The 19,397-nt window shown below is 38.0% G+C and overlaps 1 protein-coding gene across 17 annotated transcripts in view; it reads left to right on the top strand.

Annotated features, from left to right (window-relative positions):
* The window catches only part of MCTP2 (multiple C2 and transmembrane domain containing 2), a 263,257-nt gene that overhangs the window by 50,718 nt on the left and 193,142 nt on the right, over nucleotides 1-19,397 (top strand). For all 17 annotated transcript variants that reach the window (XR_014243575.1, XM_082388909.1, XM_082388908.1 and 14 more), the window contains one exon: nucleotides 17,373-17,898. Coding sequence is in view for 16 of the 17 variants with exons in the window: in XM_082388909.1 (XP_082245035.1) it covers nucleotides 17,373-17,898 (526 nt within the window). In the remaining variant the exon portion in view is untranslated. The remainder of the gene's footprint in view (nucleotides 1-17,372; nucleotides 17,899-19,397) is intronic.

The raw sequence follows: 19,397 nt of genomic DNA, 5'->3' as shown, positions 1-19,397 counted from the left end.
TCCCTAATATGGGAAAGGAAATAGTCAATCAAGTCTATGAAGCACAGAGAGTCCCATACAGGATAAGTCCAAGGAGAAACATGCCAAGACACATATTAATCAAACAATCAAAAATTAAATACAAAGAATTAATATTAAACGCAGAAGGGAAAAACAACAAATAACATACAAGGGAATCCCCATAAGGTTAACAGCTGATCTTTCAGCAGAAACTCTGCAAGCCAGAAGGGAGTGGCAGGACATATTTAAAGAGCTGAAATGAAAAACCTACACCAAGACTACTCTACACAGCAAGGATCTCATTCAGATTCGATGGAGAAATTGGAACCTTTAGAAACAAGCAAAAGCTAAGAGAATTCAGCACCACCAAACCAGCTTTACAACAAATGCTAAAGGAACTTCTCTAGGCAGCAAACACAAGAGAAGGAAAAGACCTACAATAACAAACCAAAATCAATTAAGAAAATGGTAATAGGGAAATAAATATCGATAATTACCTTAAATGTAAATGGATTAAATGCTCCCACCAAAAGACACAGACTGGCTCAATGGATACAAAAACAAGACCCATATATATGCTGTCTACAAGAGACCCACTTCAGACTTAGGGACACATACAGACTGGAAGTGAGGGGATTGAAAAAGATATTCCATACACATGGAAATCAAAAGAAAGCTGGAGTAGCAATTCTCATATCAGACAAAATAGACTTTAAAATAAAGACTATTACAAGAGACAAAGAAGGACACTACATAAGGATCACGGGATCAATCCAAAAAGAAGATATAACAATTGTAAATATTTATGCACCCAATGTAGGAGCTCCTCAGTACATAAGGCAAATGCTAGCAGCCATAAAAGGAGAAATCGATAGTTACACAATCATAGTAGGAGACTTTAACAGCCCACTTTCACCAATGAACAGATCATCCAAAATGAAAATAAATAAGGAAACACAAGCTTTAAATGATACATTAAACAAGATGGACTTAACTGATATTTATAGGACATTCCATCCAAAAACAACAGAATACACTCTCTTCTCAAGTGCTCATGGAACATTCTGCAGGATAGATCATATCTTGTGTCACAAATCAAGCCTTGGTAAACTTAAGAAAATTGAAATTGTATCAAGTATCTTTTCTAACCCTAACACTATAAGACTAGATATCAGTCACAGGAAAGAATCTGTAATAAACAGAAACACATGGAGGCTAAACAATACACTACTAAATCACCAAGAGAATACTGAAGCAATCAAAGAGGAAATCAGAAAATACCTAGAAACAATTGACAATGAAAACACGACAACCCAAATCCTATGGGATGCAGCAAAAGCACTTCTAAGAGGGAAGTTTATAGCAATACACTCCTACCTCAAGAAACAAGAACCATCTCAAAAAAACAACCTAACCTTACACCTAAAACAATTAGAGAAAGAAGAACAAAAAAACCCCCAAGTTAGCAGAATGAAAGAAATCATAAAGATCAGATCAGAAATAAATGAAAAAGAAATAAAGGAAATGATAGCAAAGATCAATAAAACTAAAAGCTGGTTATTTTTTTATTTTTTTTATTTTTTAAACAAGCATTCTTTTTTTTAAAATTATTATTTATTTATTTATTTATTGGCTCTGTTGGGTCTTCGTTTCTGTACCAGGGCTTTCTCTAGTTGCGGCAAGCGGGGGCCACGCTTCATCGCGGTGCGCCGGCCTCTCACTATCGTGGCCTCTCTTGTTGCAGAGCACAGGCTCCAGAGGCACAGGCTCAGCAGTTGTGGCTCACGGGCCTAGTTGCTCCGTGGCATGTGGGATCTTCCCAGACCAGGGCTTGAACCCCTGTCCCCTGCATTAGCAGGCAGATTCTCAACCACTGCGCCACCAGGGAAACCCAAAGCTGGTTATTTGAGAAGATAAACAAAACTGATAAAGCATTAGCCAGACCTATCAAGAAAAAAAGGGAAAATACTCAAATCAATAGAATTAGAAAAGAAAAAGGAGAAGTAACAACTGACACTGCAGAAATATAAAGGATCATGAGAGATTAATACAAGTAACTATATGCCAATAAAATGCACAACCTGGGGCTTCCCTGGTGGCGCAGTGGTTGAGAATCTGCCTGCCAATGCAGGGGACACGGGTTCGAGCCCTGGTCTGGGAAGATCCCACATGCCACGGAGCAACTGGGCCCGTGAGCCACAACTACTGAGCCTGCGCATCTGGAGCCTGTGCTCCGCAACAAGAGAGGCCATGATAGTGAGAGGCCTGCGCACCGCGATGAAGAGTGGCCCCCACTTGCCACAACTAGAGGAAGCCCTTGTGCAGAAACGATGACCCAACACAGCCAAAAATTAATAATAATAATAATAAATAAATAAATAAAATTTATTTTAAAAAAAATGCACAACCTGGAAGAAATGGACAAATTCTTAGAAAACCACAGCCTTCTGACACTGATCCAGGAAGAAACAGAAAATATAAACAGACCAATCACAAGTGCTGAAATTGAAACTGTGATTAAAAATCTTCCAACAAACAAAAGCCCAGGACCAGATGGCTTCACAGGCAAATTCTGTCAAACATTTAGAAAAGAGCTAACATCTATCCTTCTCAAACTCTTCCAAAATATAGCAGAGGAAGGAACACTCGCAAACTCATTCTATGAGGCCACCATCACCCTGATACCAAAAGCAGACAAAGATGTCACAAAAAAAGAAAACTACAGGCCAATATCACTGATGAACATAGATGCAAAAATCCTCAACAAAATACTAGCAAACAGAATCCAACAAGGCATTAAAAGGATCATACACCATGATCAAGTGGGGTTTATCCCAAGAATGCAAGGATCTTCAACATACACAAATCAATCAATGTGATACACTATATTAACAAATTGAAGAAAAACCATATGATCATCTCAATAGATGCAGAGAAAGCTTTCGACAAAATTCAACACTCATTTATGATAAAAACCCTCCAGAAAGTAGGCATAGAGGCAACTTACCTCAACATAATAAAGGCCATATATGACAAACCCACAGCCAGCATCATTCTCAATGGTGAAAAACTGAAACCATTTCCTCTACGATCAGGAAGAAGATAAGGTTGCCCACTCTCACCACTGTCATTCAACATAGTTTTGGAAGTTTTAGCCACAGCAATCAGAGAAGAAAAAGAATTAAAAGGAATCCAAATTGGAAAAGAAGAAGTAAAGCTGTCACTGTTTGCAGATGACATGATACTGTACACAGAAAATCCTAAAGATGCTACCAGACAACTACTAGAGCTAATCAATGAATTTGTTAAAGTAGCAGGATACAAAATTAATGCACAGAAGTCTCTTGCATTCCTATACACTAATGATGAATAATCTGAAAAAGATATTAAGGAGCCACTCCCATTTACCGTTGCAACAAAAAAAATAAAATACATAGGAAGAAACCCACCTAAGGAGACAAAAGACCTGTATGCAGAATATTATAAGAAACTGATGAAAGAAATTAAAAATGATACAAACAAATGGGGAGATACAACATGCTGTTGGATTGGAAGAATCAACATTGTGAAAATGACTATACTACCCAAAGCAACCTGCAGATTCAATGCAATCCCTATCAAACTACCAATAGCATTTTTTACAGAACTAGAACATAAAATTTCACAATTTGTATGGAAACACAAAAGACCCCGAATAGCCAAAGCAATCTTGACAAAGGAAAATGGAGCTGGAGGAATTAGGCTCCCAGACGTCAGAGTATACTAAAAAGCTACCGTAATGAGTACAGTTTGGTACTGGCACAAACACACAAATATAGATCAATGGAACAGGATAGAAAGCCTGGAGATAAACCCACATACATATGGTCACCTTATCTTTGATAAAGGAGGCAAGAACATACAATGCAGAAAAGACAGCCTCTTCAGTAAGTGGTGCTTGGAAAACTGGACAGCTACATGTAAAAGAATGAAATTAGAACACTTCCTAACACCTTACACAAAAATAAACTCAAAATGGATTAAAGACCTAAATGTAAGGCCACACACTATAAAACTCTTAGAGGAAAACATAGGCAGAGCACTCTATGACATAAATCACAGCAAGATCCTTTTTGACCCACCTCCTAGAGAAATGGAAATAAATACAAAAATAAATGGGACCTAATGAGACTTAAAAGCTTTTGCAAAGCAAAGGAAAGTTTAAACAAGACGAAAAGACAACCCTCAGAATGGGAGAAGATATTTGCAAATGAAGCAACTGACAAAGGATTAATCTCCAAGATTTACAAGCAGCTCATGCAGCTCAATATCAGAAAAACAAACAACCCAATCCAAAAATGGGCAGAAGACCTAAATAGACATTTCTCCATAGAAGATATACACATTGACAACAAACACACGAAAGGATGCTCAACATGTCTAATCGTTAGAGAAATGCAAATCAGAAGTACAATTAGGTATCACTTCACACCTGTTAGAATGGCGATCATCATAAAATCTGTGAACAGTAAATGCTGGAGAGTGTGTGGAGAAAAGGGAACCCTCTTGCACTGTTGGTGGGAATGTAAATTGAAAAAGCCACTATGGAGAATAGTATGGAGGCTCCTTAAAATAAAAATAGAACTACCATATGACCCAGCAATCCCTCTACTTGGCATATACCCTGAGAAAACCATAATTCAAACAGAGTCATGTACCACAATGTTGATTGCCGCTCTATTTACAATAGCCCGGAAATGGAAGCAACCTAAGTGTCCATCGACAGATAAATGGATAAAGAAGATGCAGCACATATATACAATGGAATATTACTCAGCCATAAAAAGAACTAAATTGGGTGATTTGTAGTGAGGTGGATGGACCTAGAGACTGTCATATAGAGTGAAGTTAGTCAGAAAGAGAAAAACAAATACTGTATGCTAACATATATATATGGAATCTAAAAAAAAAAATTATTATGAAGAACCTAGGGGCAGGACAGGAATAAAGATGCATACATAAAGAATGGACTTGAGGACACGAGGATGGGGAAGGGTAAGCTGGGATGAAGTTAGAGAGTTGCATGGACATATATACAGTAACAAATGTAAAACAGATAGCTAGTGGGAAGCAGCCGCATAGCACAGGGAGATCAGCTCGGTGCTTTGTGTCCACCTAGAGGGGTGGGATATGGAGGGTGGGAGGCAGGCGAAAGAGGGAGGAGGTTTGGGGATATATGTGTATGTACATCTGATTCACTTTGTTACAAAGCAGAAACTAACACACCATTGTAAAGCAGTTATATTCCAATAAAGATGTTAAACGAATCTACAACGTTTTTTTTTTTTTTTTTATGGCTGCAAATCTTGTGATGGGAAGAATATACTATCCTGGTTCACCCAGTCATGTCACATGAGTCCTTAAAAATGGAAGAGGAAGGCAGAAGACTGCATCAGAGAGTTGCAGTGTTAAGAAGGACTTTCATGGCTGTTTCTGTCTTTAAAGGTGAAGAAGAGGGCCAAGGTACGTAGGCAGCCTGTAGAAGTTGCAAAAGGCCCTCAGCTGATAGCCAGCAAGAAAATGAGGACTTCTTTGTGTGGAATGACCAAGACACAGATTTCCCTCCAGAGCTTCCGGGAAATTATGCAGCTTTGTCAAAACCTTGATTTTAGCTTGATGAAATGTGTATTGGACTTCTGACGTCCAGAAATGAAAAGTAATAAATTAATCTCAATAAACCACTAAGTTTGTGGGTTTTTTTTAAATTATAGCAGCAATAGCAAACAAATGCTTGTGGTTTCGTTTTTCTAATCCAATTGGAGTGCTTAATTATTGATTCCAAGTAAAGGATAAAAGGTTAACTCTGCATGTTGTAACCCCTAGATCAACCACCAAAAATTTACACAAAGAGATAGTCAAAAATCACAATTGATAAGTTAAAATGTCACACTAAAAAAATGTTTAAATAAATCTAAACAGTGCGGGAAAGAGGAAACAGAACAAGTAGTAGAGGAAACAAACAGGAAATGATAAAATCCTAGACCTAAGTAAAAACATATCAATTATTACATTAAATGTAAATGGTCTAAACAAACCTACTACAAAATAGAGATTGTCAGAATGGATTTAAACAGCAAGAAGAGAACTGTTTTAACTGTGACATGTATACAAAAAACAATAGTTCGGTACTGGCACAAAAACAGAAATAAAGATCAATGGAACAGGAGAGAAAGCCCAGAAATAAACCCACGCACCTATGGCCAATTAATCTATGACAATGGTGGGAAGACTATAAAATGGAGGAAAGACAGTCTTTCAACAAATGGTGCTGGGAAAACGGGACAGCTACACGTAAAAAAATGAAATTAGAACATTCTTTAACACTATACACAAAAATACACTCAAAATGGACTAAAGACCTAGATGTAAGACCAGATACTATAAAATTCTAAGAGGAAAACTTAGGCAGAACACTCTTTGACATAAATTGCAGCAATATCTTTTTCTGTCTCCCAGAGTAATGGAAAAAAATAAAAAACAAAAAGCAAATGAGACCTGATTAAACTCAAAAGCTTTTGCACAGCAAAATAAATCATAAAGAAAACAAAAAGACAATCCACAGAATGGGACAAAATATTTGCAAACAATGCAACTGACAAGGAATTAGTCTCCAAAATTTACAAACAGCTCATGCAGCTCAATATCAAAAAAAAAACAACCCAATCACAAAATGGGCAGAAAACCTAAAGAGACATTTCTCCAAATAAGACATACAGATGGCCAAGAGGCACATGAAAAGATGCTCAACATCACTAATTATTAGAGAAATGCAAATCAAAACTACAGTGAGATATCACCTCACACCAGTCAGAATGGCCATCATCAAAAAATCTGCAAACAGTAAATGCTGGAGAGGGTGTGGAGAAAAGGGAACCCTCTTACACTGTTGGTGGGAATGTAAATTGGTACAGCCACTATGGAGAACAGTATGGAGATTCCTTAAAAAACTAAAAATAGAACTACCATATGATTCAGCAATCCCACTTTTGCATATATATCTGGAGAAAAACATGGTTTGAAAGGAGACATGCACCGCAGTGTTCAGTGCAGCACTGTTTACAGTAGCCAAGACATGGAAGCAACCTAAATGTCCATTGACAGATGAATGGATAAAGAAGATGTGATACATATATACAATGAAATATTACTCAGCCATTAAAAAGAATGCAATAATGCCATTTGCAGCAACATGGATGGACCTGGAGATTATCATACTAAGTGAAGTAAGTCAGACAGAGAAAGACTAATAGCATACGATATTGCTTATATGCGGAATCTAAAAAATATGATACAAATGAACTTATTTACAAAACAGAAACAGACTCACAGACTTAGAGAACGAACTTATGAACTTATGGTTACAGGGGGGGACGGGTTGTGGAGAGGGATAGATTGGGAGTTTGGGATTAACATGTACACACTGCCATATTTAAAATAAAATGCCTTTCCATGAATAAAAATTTAAAAAAAAACAGACCTTCAAAATACAGAAGCAAAGACTGACATAACTGAAAGTAGAAATAGACAAATTCATAGTTGAAAAAACGAACACCTCTTCAATAATAACAAGTAGTAGAGTATAAAAGAACTAAACTGTCAACCAACTAGATCTAATAGATATCTATATAACACTGAATTAAATGCAAATTGACTAAAAATATTTCTAGATGAACAGAGAAACAATTGTTTTGAGCATGTTTGCAAGTTAAACTATAAGATGCGAATTAAATAATGTACTTGTGTCTTGCTAATATGAAATACAAATTTATGTTTAGAGTAGCAGTTTTAAAAGCAGCAAAGAGTTGTAAAATACTTAAAATTTTTAAAGCAGGAATGACCCAATATGAAATAATTGAAATAATAATAATTTAAAAGTTGGGTAACATTATAATATTAAAAATTTACTCTATGTGAAGCATTATTCTAAGTACTTTTTTTTTTAAACATCTTTACTGGAGTATAATTGCTTTACATTGGTGTGTTAGTTTCTGCTTTATAAAAAAGTGAATCAGTTATACATATACATATGTTTCCATATCTCTTCCCTCTTGCATCTCCCTCCCTCCCACCCTCCCTATCCCACCCCTCTAGGTGGTCACAAACCACCGAGCTGATCTCCCTGTGCTATGAGGCTGCTTCCCACTAGCTATTTTACATTTGGTAGTGTATATATGTCCATGCCACTCTCTCACCCTGTCACATCTTACCCCTCCCCCTCCCCATATCCTCAAGTCCATTCTCCAGTAGGTCTGTGTCTTTATTCCCGTCTTGCCCCTAGGTTCTTCATGACCTTTTTTTTTTTTTCCTTAGATTCCATATATATGTCTTAGCATACTGTATTTGTTTTTCTCTTTCTGACTTACTTCACTCTGTATGACAGACTCTAACTCCATCCACCTCACTACAAATACCTTCATTTCATTTCTTTTTATGGCTGAGTAATATTCCATTGTATATATATGCCACATCTTCTTTGTCCATTCATCCAATGATGGACACTTAGGTTGCTTCCATGTCCTGGCTATTGTAAATAGAGCTGCAATGAACATTTTGGTACATGACTCTTTTTGAATTATGGTTTTCTCAGGGTATATGCCCAGTAGTGGGATTGCTGGGTCGTATGGTAGTTCTATTTTTAGTTTTTTAAGGAACCTCCATACTATTCTCCATAGTGGCTGTATCAATTTACATTCCCACCAACAGTGCAAGGGTGTTCCCTTTTCTCCACACCCTCTCCAGCATTTATTGTTTCTAGATTTTTTGATGATGGCCATTCTGACCAGTGTGAGATGATATCTCATTGTAGTTTTGATTTGTATTTCTCTAATGATTAATAATGTTGAGCATTCTTTCATGTGTCTGTTGGCCATCTGTATATCTTCTTTGGAGAAATGTCTATTTAGGTCTTCTGCCCATTTTGGGATTGGGTTGTTTGTTTTTCTGTTATTGAGCTGCATGAGCTGCTTGTAAATCTTGGAGATTAATCCTTTGTCAGTTGCTTCATTTGCAAATATTTTCTCCCATTCTGAGGGTTATCTTTTGCTCTTGTTTATGGTTTCCTTTGCTGTGCAAAAGCTTTTAGGTTTCATTAGGTCCCATTTGTTTATTTGTGTTTTTATTCCATTTCTCTAGGAGGTGGGTCAAAAAGGATCTTGCTGTGATTTATGTCATAGAGTGTTCTGCCTATGTTTTCCTCTAAGAGTTTGATAGTGTCTGGCCTTACACTTAGGTTTTTAATCCTTTTGAGTTTATTTTTGTGTATGGTGTCAGGGAGTGTTCTAATTTCATTCTTTTACATGTAGCTCTCCAGTTTTCCCAGCACCACTTATTGAAGAGGCTGTTTTTTCTCCACTGTATATGCTTGCCTCCTTTATCAAAGATAAGGTGACCATATGTGTGTGGGTTTATCTCTGGGCTTTCTATCCTGTTCCATTGATCTATATTTCTGTTTTTGTGCCAGTACCAAACTGTCTTGATTACTGTAGCTTTGTAATATAGTCTGAAGTCAGGGAGCCTGATTCCTCCAGCTCCGTTTTTCTTTCTCAAGATGCTTTGGCTATTCGGGGTCCTTTGTGTTTCCATACAAATTGTGAAATTTTTTGATCTAGTTCTGTGAAAAATGCCAGTGGTAGTTTGATAGGGATTGCATTGAATCTGTAGATTGCTTTGGGTAGTAGAGTCATTTTCACAATGTTGATTCTTCCAATCCAAGAACATGGTATATCTCGCCATCTATTTGTATCATCTTTAATTTCTTTCATCAGTGTTTTATAATTTTTTGCATACAGGTCTTTTGTGTCCTTAGGCAGGTTTATTCCTAGATATTTTATTCTTTTTGTTGCAGTAGTAAATGGGAGTGTTTTCTTAATTTCACTTTCAGATTTTTCATCATTAGTGTATAGGAATGCAAGAGATTTCTGTGCATTAATTTTGTATCCTGCTCCTTTACCAAATTCATTGATTAGCTCTAGTAGTTTTCTGGTAGCATCTTTAGGATTCTCTATGTATAGTATCATGTCATCTGTAAATAGTGACAGCTTTACTTCTCCTTTTCCAATTTGGATTCCTTTTATTTCTTTTTCTTCTCTGATTGCTGTGGCTAACACTTCCAAAACTATGTTGAATAATAGTGGTGAGAGTGGGCAACCTTGTCTTGTTCCTGATCTTAGTGGAAATGCTTTCAGTTTTTCACCATTGAGGACAATGTTGGCTGTGGGTTTGTCATATATGGCCTTTATTATGTTGAGGAAAGTTCCCTCTATGCCTACTTTCTGCAGGGCTTTTATCATAAATGGGTGTTGAATTTTGTCGAAAGCTTTCTCTGCATCTATTGAGATGATCATATGGTTTTTCTCCTTCAATTTGTTAATATGATGTATCACGTTGATTGATTTGCATATATTGAAGAATCCTTGCATTCCTGGAATAAATCCCACTTGATCATGGTGTATGATCCTTTTAATGTGCTGTTGGATTCTGTTTGCTAGTATTTTGTTGAGGATTTTTGCATCTATGTTCATCAGTGATATTGGCCTGTAGTTTTCTTTCTTTGTGACATCTTTGTCTGCTTTTGGTATCAGGGTGATGGTGGCCTCGTAGAAAGAGATGGGGAGTGTTCCTCCCTCTGCAATATTTTGGAAGAGTTTGAGAAGGATAGGTGTTAGCTCTTCTCTAAATGTGTGATAGAATTCGTCTGTGAAGCCATCTGGTCCTGGGCTTTTTTTTGTTGGAAGATTTTTAATCACAGTTTCAATTTCAGTGCTTGTGATTGGTATGTTTATATTTTCTATTTCTATTGATTTGAGTCTTCTCCCTTTTTCTCTTGATGAGTCTGGCTAATGGTTTATCAATTTTGTTTATCTTCTCAAAGGACCAGCTTTTAGTTTTATTGATTTTTGCTATTGTTTCCTTCATTTCTTTTTCATTTATTTCTGACCTGATCTTTATGATTTCTTTCCTTCTGCTAGCTTTGGGGTTTTTTTGTTCTTCTTTCTCTAATTGCTTTAGGTGCAAGGTTAGGTTGTTTATTCGAGATGTTTTCTGTTTCTTGAGGTAGGCTTGTATTGCTATAAACTTCCCTCTTAGCACTGGTTTTGCTGCGTCCCATAGGTTTTGGGTTGCCGTATCTCCATTGTCATTTGTTTCTAGGTATTTTTTGATTTCCCCTTTGATTTCTTCAGTGATCACTTCGTTATTAAGTAGTGTATTATGTAGCCTCCATGTGTTTGTATTTTTTACAGATCTTTTCCTGTAATTGATATCTAGTCTCATAGCGTTGTGGTCGGAAAAGATACTTGATACGATTTCAATTTTCTTAAATTTACCAAGGCTTGATTTGTGACCCAAGATATGATCTATCCTGGAGAATGTTCCATGAGCACTTGAGAAAAATGTGTATTCTGTTGTTTTTGGGTGGAATGTCCTATAAATATCAATTAAGTCCATCTTGTTTAATGTATCATTTAAAGCTTGTGTTTCCGTATTTATTTTAATTTTGGATGATCTGTCCATTGGTGAAAGTGGGGTGTTAAAGTCCCCTACTATGACTGTGTTACTGTCGATTTCCCCTTTTATGGCTGTTAGTATTTGCCTTATGGATTGAGGTGCTCCTATGTTGGGTGCATAAATATTTACAATTATTATACCTTCCTCTTGGATCGATCCCTTGATCATTATATAATGTCCTTCTTTGTCCCTTGTAATAGTCTTTATTTTAAAGTCTATTTTGTCTGATATGAGAATTGCTACTCCAGCTTTCTTCTGATTTCCATGTGCATGGAATATCTTTTTCCATCCCCTCACTTTCAGTCTGTATGTGTCCCTAGGTCTGAAGTGGGCCTCTTGTAGACAGCATATATACGGGTCTTGTTTTTGTATCCATTCAGCCAGTCTATGTCTTTTGGATGGAGCATTTAATCCATTTACATTTAAGGTAATTATTGATATGTATGATCCTATTACCATTTTGTTAATTGTTTTGGGTTTGTTATTGTAGGTCTCTTCCTTCTCTTGTGTTTCCTGCCTGGAGAAGTTCCTTTAGCATTTGTTGTAAAGCTGGTTTGGTGGTGCTGAATTCTCTTATCTTTTGTTTGTCTGTAAAGGTTTTAATTTCTCCATCAAATCTGAATGAGATCCTTGCTGGGTAGAGTAATCTTGGTTGTAGGTTTTTCTCCTTCATCACTTTAAGTATATCCTGCCGCTCCCTTTTGGCTTGCACAGTTTCTGCTGAAAGGTCAGCTGTTAACCTTATGGGGGATTCGCTTGTGTGTTATTTGTTGTTTTTGCCTTGCTGCTTTTAATATGTTTTCTTTATATTTAATTTTTGATAGTTTGATTAATATGTGTCTTGGCGTGTTTCTCCTTGGATTTATCCTGTATGGGACTCTCTGTGCTTCTAGGACTTGATTACCTATTTCCTTTCCCATATTAGGGAAGTTTTCAACTATAATCTCTTAAAATATTTTCTCAGTCCCTTTCTTTTTCTCTTCTTCTTCTGGGACCCCTATAATTCGAATGTTGGTGCGTTTAATGTTGTCCCAGAGGTCTCTGAGACTGTTTTCAGTTCTTTTCATTCTTTTTTCTTTATTCTGCTCTGCAGTAGTTATTTCCACTATTTTATCTTACAGGTCACTTATCCGTTCTTCTGCCTCAGTTATTCTGCTATTGATCCCGTCTAGAGAATTTTTAATTTCATTTATTGTGTTTTTCATATTGCTTGGTTCCTCTTTAGTTCTTCTGTGTCCTTGTTAAATGTTTCTTGCATTTTGTCTATTCTATTTCCAAGATTTTGGATCATCTTTACTATCATTATTCTGAATTCTTTTTCAGGTAGACTGCCTATTTCCTCTTCATTTGTTAGGTCTGGTGTGTTTTGACCCTGATCCTTTATCTGCTGTGTGTTTTTCTGTCTTCTCAGTTTGCTTATCTTACTGTGTTTGGGGTCTCCTTTTCACAGGCTGTAGGTTCGTAGTTCCCTGTGTTTTTTGTGTCTGTCCCCAGTGGCTAAGGTTGGTTCAGTGGGTTGTGTAGGCTTCCTGGTGGAGGGGACTAGTGCCTGTGTTCTGGTGGATGAGGCTGGATCTTGTCTTTCTGGTGGGCACGTCCATGTCTGGTGGTGTGATTTGGGGTGGCTGTGGCCTTATTATGATTTTAGGCAGCCTCTTTGCTAATGGATGGGGCTGTGTTCCTGTCTTGCTAGTTGTTTGGCATAGGGTGTCCAGCACTGTAGCTTGCTGGTCGTTGAGTGAAGCTGGGTCTTGATTTTGAGATGGAGATCTCTGAGAGATTTTTGCCGTTTGGTATTACGTGGAGCTGGGAGGTCTCTTGTGGACCAGTGTCCTGAAGTTGGCTCTCCCACCTCAGAGGCACAGCCCTGATGCCTGCCTGCAGCACCAAGAGGCTTTCATCCACATGGCTCAAAATAAAAGGGAGAAAAAACAGAAAGAAAGAAAGGAAGAGGATAAAATAAAGTAAAAGAAAATAAAGCTATTATAATAAAAAATAAGAAAAAAAATTATTAAGAAAATATTTATTAAGAAAAATTTTTTTAATTTTTAAAATTAATTTATAAATTTTTATAATAAAAAATAAGAAAAAATTACGAAAAAAGTTATTAAGAAAAAAATTTTTTTTAATTGTTAAAAATAGAAAATAAGGAAAAAATTATTAAGAAAATGCTTATTAAGAAAAAAATATTTTTTAAGGAAAAGAAAAAAAAAAAACAGTCGGACCGAACCCTAGGACAAATGGTGAAAACAAAGCTATACAGACAAAATCTCACCGAGAAACATACACATATACACTCACAAAAAAAGGAAAAGGGGGAAAATTAATATATACTGCTCCCAAAGTCCACCTCCTGAATTTGGGATGATTCGTTGTCTATTCAGTTATTCAGCACATGCAGGTACATCAAGTTGTTTGTGGAGCTTTAATCCTGGGGTTCAGCTTTGGACCCGCCTCTGCGTGTAGGTCGCCTGAGGGCGTCTGTTCTTCGCTCACACAGGACGGGGTTAAAGGAGCAGCTGCTTCGGGGTCTCTGGCTCACTCAGGCCGGGGGGAGGGTGGGGTACGGAGGAGGTGGGGCGAGCCTGCGGCGGCAGCGGCCGGCCTGATGTTGCACCAAGCCGAGGCGCGCCGTGCGTTCTCGCACGATCCGGAAGTTGTCCCCGGATCACCGGACCCTGGTAGTGGCGGGCTGCATAGGCTCCCGGGAGGGGTGGTGTGGATAGTGACCTGTGCTCGCACACAGGCTTCTTGGTTGCGGCAGCAGCAGCCTTAGCGTCTCATGCTCATCTCTGGGGTCCGCTCTGATAGCCGCGGCTCGTGCCCATCTCTGGAGTTTGTTTAGGCGGCGCTCTGAATCCCCTCTCCTTGCGCGCCGCGAAACAAAGAGGCAAGAAAAAGTCTCTTGCCTCTTTGGCAGCTGCAGACTTTTTCCCGGACTCCCTCCTGGTTAGCTGTGGTGCGCTAACCCCTTCAGGCTGTGTTCACGCCGCCAACCCCAGTCCTCTCCCTGCGATCCGACCGAAGCCCGAGCCTCAGCTCCCAGCCCCCGCCCGCCCCGGCGGGTGAGCGACAAGCCTCTCGGGCTGATGAGTGCTGGTCGGCACCGCTCCTCTGTGCAGGAATCTCTCCGCTTTGCCCTCCGCACCCCTGTGGCTGTGTTCTCCTTTGTGGCTCCGAAGCTTCCCCCCTCTGCCACCCACAATCTCCACCTGCGAAGGGGCTTCCTAGTGTGTGGAAACCTTTCCTGTTTCACAGCTCCCTCCCACTGGTGCAGGTCCAGTCCCTATTCTTTTGTCTCTGTTATTTCTTTTTTCTTTTGCCCTACCCAAGTACGTGGGGAGTTTTTTGCCTTTTGGGAGGTCTGAGGTCTTCTGCCAGCGTTCAGTGGGTGTTCTATAGGAGCAGTTCCACGTGTAGATGTATTTCTAATGTATCTGTGGGAAGGAAGGTGATCTCCGCGTCTTACTCGTCCGCCATCTTCTAGCCCACCGACCCTAAGTACTTTTTATGGACTAACTCATTCAGTCCTCACAAGATCCCTATGAGGTAGTTATATTTAAACTTATGTATAAAAATGGAAATAATAATGAGACAGCTCTTAAGTAACTTGAGTTAAGATATCAAAATGTGACATTATGATAGTATTATCAGTAGTAATAAAAAATAGCTTTTCCTGACTGAACACTTTCTCTGCATCAGATACTCGGACACTGGGACTTAACACTTTATCTCATTTTGTCTGTAAACTAGGTGATACAATCCCCAGTGGATAGGTGAAAAAATTGAGACTTAGTGTGATAGTACACCTAAGTAGAACATAAAGAAGTAAAATTCCAACCTGTGGAGTCTGTCTCTAGAATCCATTCATCTCCGCATTGCCTACTGAAGATACCAAGTTCATCCTGGGATGCTAATGGTCAACAGGCAAGAGCTGTAGAGTCATATTGTCCTAACCTTCTAAAGGCAGTGACTTCCCAATGACTAAATATCCTGGGCTGGGTACAAATGCTTGAAGTCCTTGAATTTTGGAAATGCTTTTTGCCATGGCTCTTGGTCTTTTTTGTCCTCAGCCAAATGTGGCAATGTGAGTACAGGCCAAATTAGAGTGACTTGACCACACTGTACTTTTTCATATTGGAAAGATTTATTCTGAGGCACTTGACACAGAGAATAAGGGTTAATGCTCCAAATTTGATTTTAATCTGATTCCTGACACGTCTGCCTTGTTATATCTTAAATTACTTCCTTTCTTGCATAGCATTCACCATAATGTATCATGTTTGTTTGTGAAGCATTCCTATCACTCACACCCAACTGTTTGTGGGAAACATTTTCTCTAAATCTTTCATTCTCAAGCTGCAGCTCTGAAGGTGGCTTTTCTTAAGATTTCCATTATAGAAGTTTTGTCAGTTCTTCTGATCTGGTACACTGGAATAAGGGCAGACCTCTCACTCTTATTTTAATATAAATTTTAAAGATACTAGATGGAATCCTAGTTGATATGAGCAGTTGTTTGTCCTTCAAAGTGCACACTTAACTCTAGAAAGGAAGATGATAAGCTTAAAGCAGGATTGACAAACTACAGTCTGCTGCCCGTTTTTATAAATAAAGTTTTATTGGAACACAGGTACACTCTTTCATTTTGGTATTATCTATGTCTCCTTTGGTGTCACAACAACATAGTTAAGTAGTTTGACCACCATCTCACCCTCAAAGTCTGCAATATTTACTAACTGGCCTTGTACAGAAATTGTTTGCTGACTCTGGGTTTAGAGACATAGAAAGGGACTCCCTTGAACATACTGGTTAAAAGATGCTGTTATTTTTCTAGTAAGTGTCTTTTGCTCTGCTTTCTCTTGAGAGGAGATAAGGAAGAAGCCTTCTTATTTACTTTTTATTTTTATTCTTGTTTTTTTTCAAGGTTTATTAAGGTATAATTGACAAATAAAAATTGCGTATATTTAAGGTATACAGTGGTCAATTTAATATACATATACATTACAAAATTAGCACCACAAGCAAGTTAATTAATATCTCCATCACCTCATATACTTACCATTTTTATGTGCATGTGTTTGCTGAGAACACCTAAGATCTACTCTCTTAGCAAATTTCAAAAATACATGGTGATTATAAAAAGAAAAAAGACAAAGAGATGAGTGTCGGCGAGGGTGTGGCGAATAGGGAACACTTACACACTGTTGGTGGAAATATACATTGCTCTAGTTATTATGGAAAACAATATGGAAGTTCCTTAAACAACGAAAAACTAGAATTAAACCAGCTATCCCATTTCTGGGTATATATTCAAAGGAAATGAAATCAGTATCTCCAAGAGATATCTGCATCCCTTTTCACTGCAGCATTATTCACAGTAACCAAGATTTGGAAAAAAACCTAGATGGCCATTGAAGCATGAACAGATAAAGAAAATGTGGTATATACATGCATATACAGTGGGATATTATGTAGTCATAAAAAGAAGGAAATTCTGTCATTTGCAGCAGCAAAGATGAACCTGGAGTGCAATGAGTGAAATAAGCCAAACTCAGAAAACAGTCTTTTAATGTCACATTTTTTGTGTCAACCTTATAGTTTCATGCATTCATTGCTTTAACTTTTCTGTAACTACTCTGATAAAAAGATCTTATATATTCAGTTCCATAAGAATGCTTTTCCTGATATTTGTAGATGTTACCAATCAAATGTTTTGATCTTGATCACTTAATGGGAGGGTAAGATTCTTGAGTCATGTTTTCCACTTTGATGTGCCCTGACAGCACAGAGTAGCTTCATGTTCTTTCTTCTTGTCTTCTGTTTCCTAGGAAGGGCCTGCAGAGACGCACTCTTTCCCAGAGTGACTTCCTGGGTCTTCATGCAGCCATGGATCTGGATAAACCTTCTGTCTGGGGCTCTTTAAAACAGCGGACCAGGCCTTTGTTAATCAGCCTGAGCAAGAGGAAGGTGAAAAAGAACTCGGACAAACCCCTGGACTTACAGGTCAGGCATTGTCTGGACCGCCACCTCAGCCTCTCCGTTCCTGACCTCCTGGAGGCTGAGGCCTTGGCCCCGGAGGGGCGGCCTTACTCCCTGCCCCAGTCATCCTACACCTCAGTGCCTAGCAGCCTGTCGACGGCAGGGATCGTTCCCAAAAGTAGCAGTAGCTCTTTGAAACAGTCTGAAGAAGAATTGGATTGGAGCCAGGAAGAAGCAGGCCACTTCCATGTAGTGGAAACAGACTCCGAGGAGACCTACACCTCTCCTGCCGAGGACAGGAGGGCTTCCAGCAATGGCATCTTTGATGTGCTCCAGAAAACTCCCCTTGGAGAGGATGCGCCAGAAGGGCCAGAGGTGAGACCAGGGCTGGGCACTTCCCTGTTTGTCTTTCTTTTTTTCTTTTTTTAAAAGTGTATTCAGTGCCCTTGAAAAATTTGGTTAGGATTTATTTTTGTGGTTAGCTTGCATGGAGAGGATGCCATTTATAAGAATTTAAACGAAGGTAATATTGATTGCACCCAGTGTTCCCATTTGTTTGGGGGTTGACCTCTATGTATTTTCAAAGTATTACAAATAACCTTCCTAGAATACTTCAAGGCATTAAAAGCCCTATTGGATGAGTTTTCTGTTTTCCATCTCCTGGCAAAGAAATCAAGAGCATAACTTTGACTTTTTTGCTGAAATGTGTGTCTATTTCTATCTCTCTGTCTCCACTACCCACAGACAAAAATGCATATTCACATTCCTAAGAAATGTAAGAATATGTGTCTCCTTTTGACTGCCAGAGAGTTGGAACTCTCTTCTCCTTCACAAGTACATACCTGCGTGAGTGTCTGCTCCTGTGCACATGTGTGCACACTTACCTGTGGGCAACTTCACTTGCCTCCTCTAAAAATGAAAAGAAAGCCAAACATTAAAGGAAACAAATTCTTATCAATTCAGTGATTTTTATAAAGCTTTAGTATTTCTATAATAAAAATAACCAAATATAATTATGTGACAAATATTACATTTCTAGGATGAATTTAATTTAAATGTAATCATCAGATGACCAGCTATGATTTGGATAATCAGTTTAATCAGTTTTTTAAAAAAGCTTACATTTATGGCACTGAAAGTAGGTTTCAGTGTTGAGGCAATGGCTTAATTTTTTTAACCTAATTTTAGGTTAGTGTTATAATTATGGAGAAAACTGGTTATTCCACTAGGATTTTTGGTTTTATTTTTAGAACCAAAGCCTCTTAATTATGCCATACATTTAGATTTCACTGGGGGGTGGGATTGTGGATATTTGAAGACCATATTCTTTTGGAAGCATTACTGTGTTAAGACACCATTAACCATTAAATGACTTAACTATTTGTTTCATAACCATTAACATTTATGAAATCCTTTTTGTAACAATTTTTTCTGATGTTTACTGTTACTTGTAAATTTGAAATATCTTTTTCCACTAATCAAAATATAAATTAAGTGAATTTTTAGACATAGTTCCTAATTCATAGTTCACTATGAAAGAGGTAAGATGTTAAATTGTATACTAATGTTAATCTTTATCTTCTTGTTACTTATTAACTGACCAGAAAAAAAATAGGTGGGCTTCTTGGCCTTGATAGGCTAACAAACTCAAATTAGAGTAAGTTGTTTTAAAAGTTAGTGCTGTTAAACTATTTCGCTGACTATAAATATTTAATGCCTACTCTAACTCGGGCATCATAAAGATTCTATTGGAAATAAGAGATGGTTAAGAATGTGACCCTGCCTTCAAGTTGTGATCTATTAGGACATAGCATTAATTGTAGCATAAGAGGCAAACAGATATTGGGGCTGGCTGTCTGTGCAAAACATTCAAG

The sequence above is a fragment of the Balaenoptera borealis genome, assembly GCF_965194805.1.
Source record: "Balaenoptera borealis genome assembly, chromosome: 3".
NCBI lineage: Eukaryota > Metazoa > Chordata > Mammalia > Artiodactyla > Balaenopteridae > Balaenoptera > Balaenoptera borealis.
Note: the sequence above shows the minus strand (reverse complement) of the source record. Positions and strands in the feature narration are given on the sequence as shown.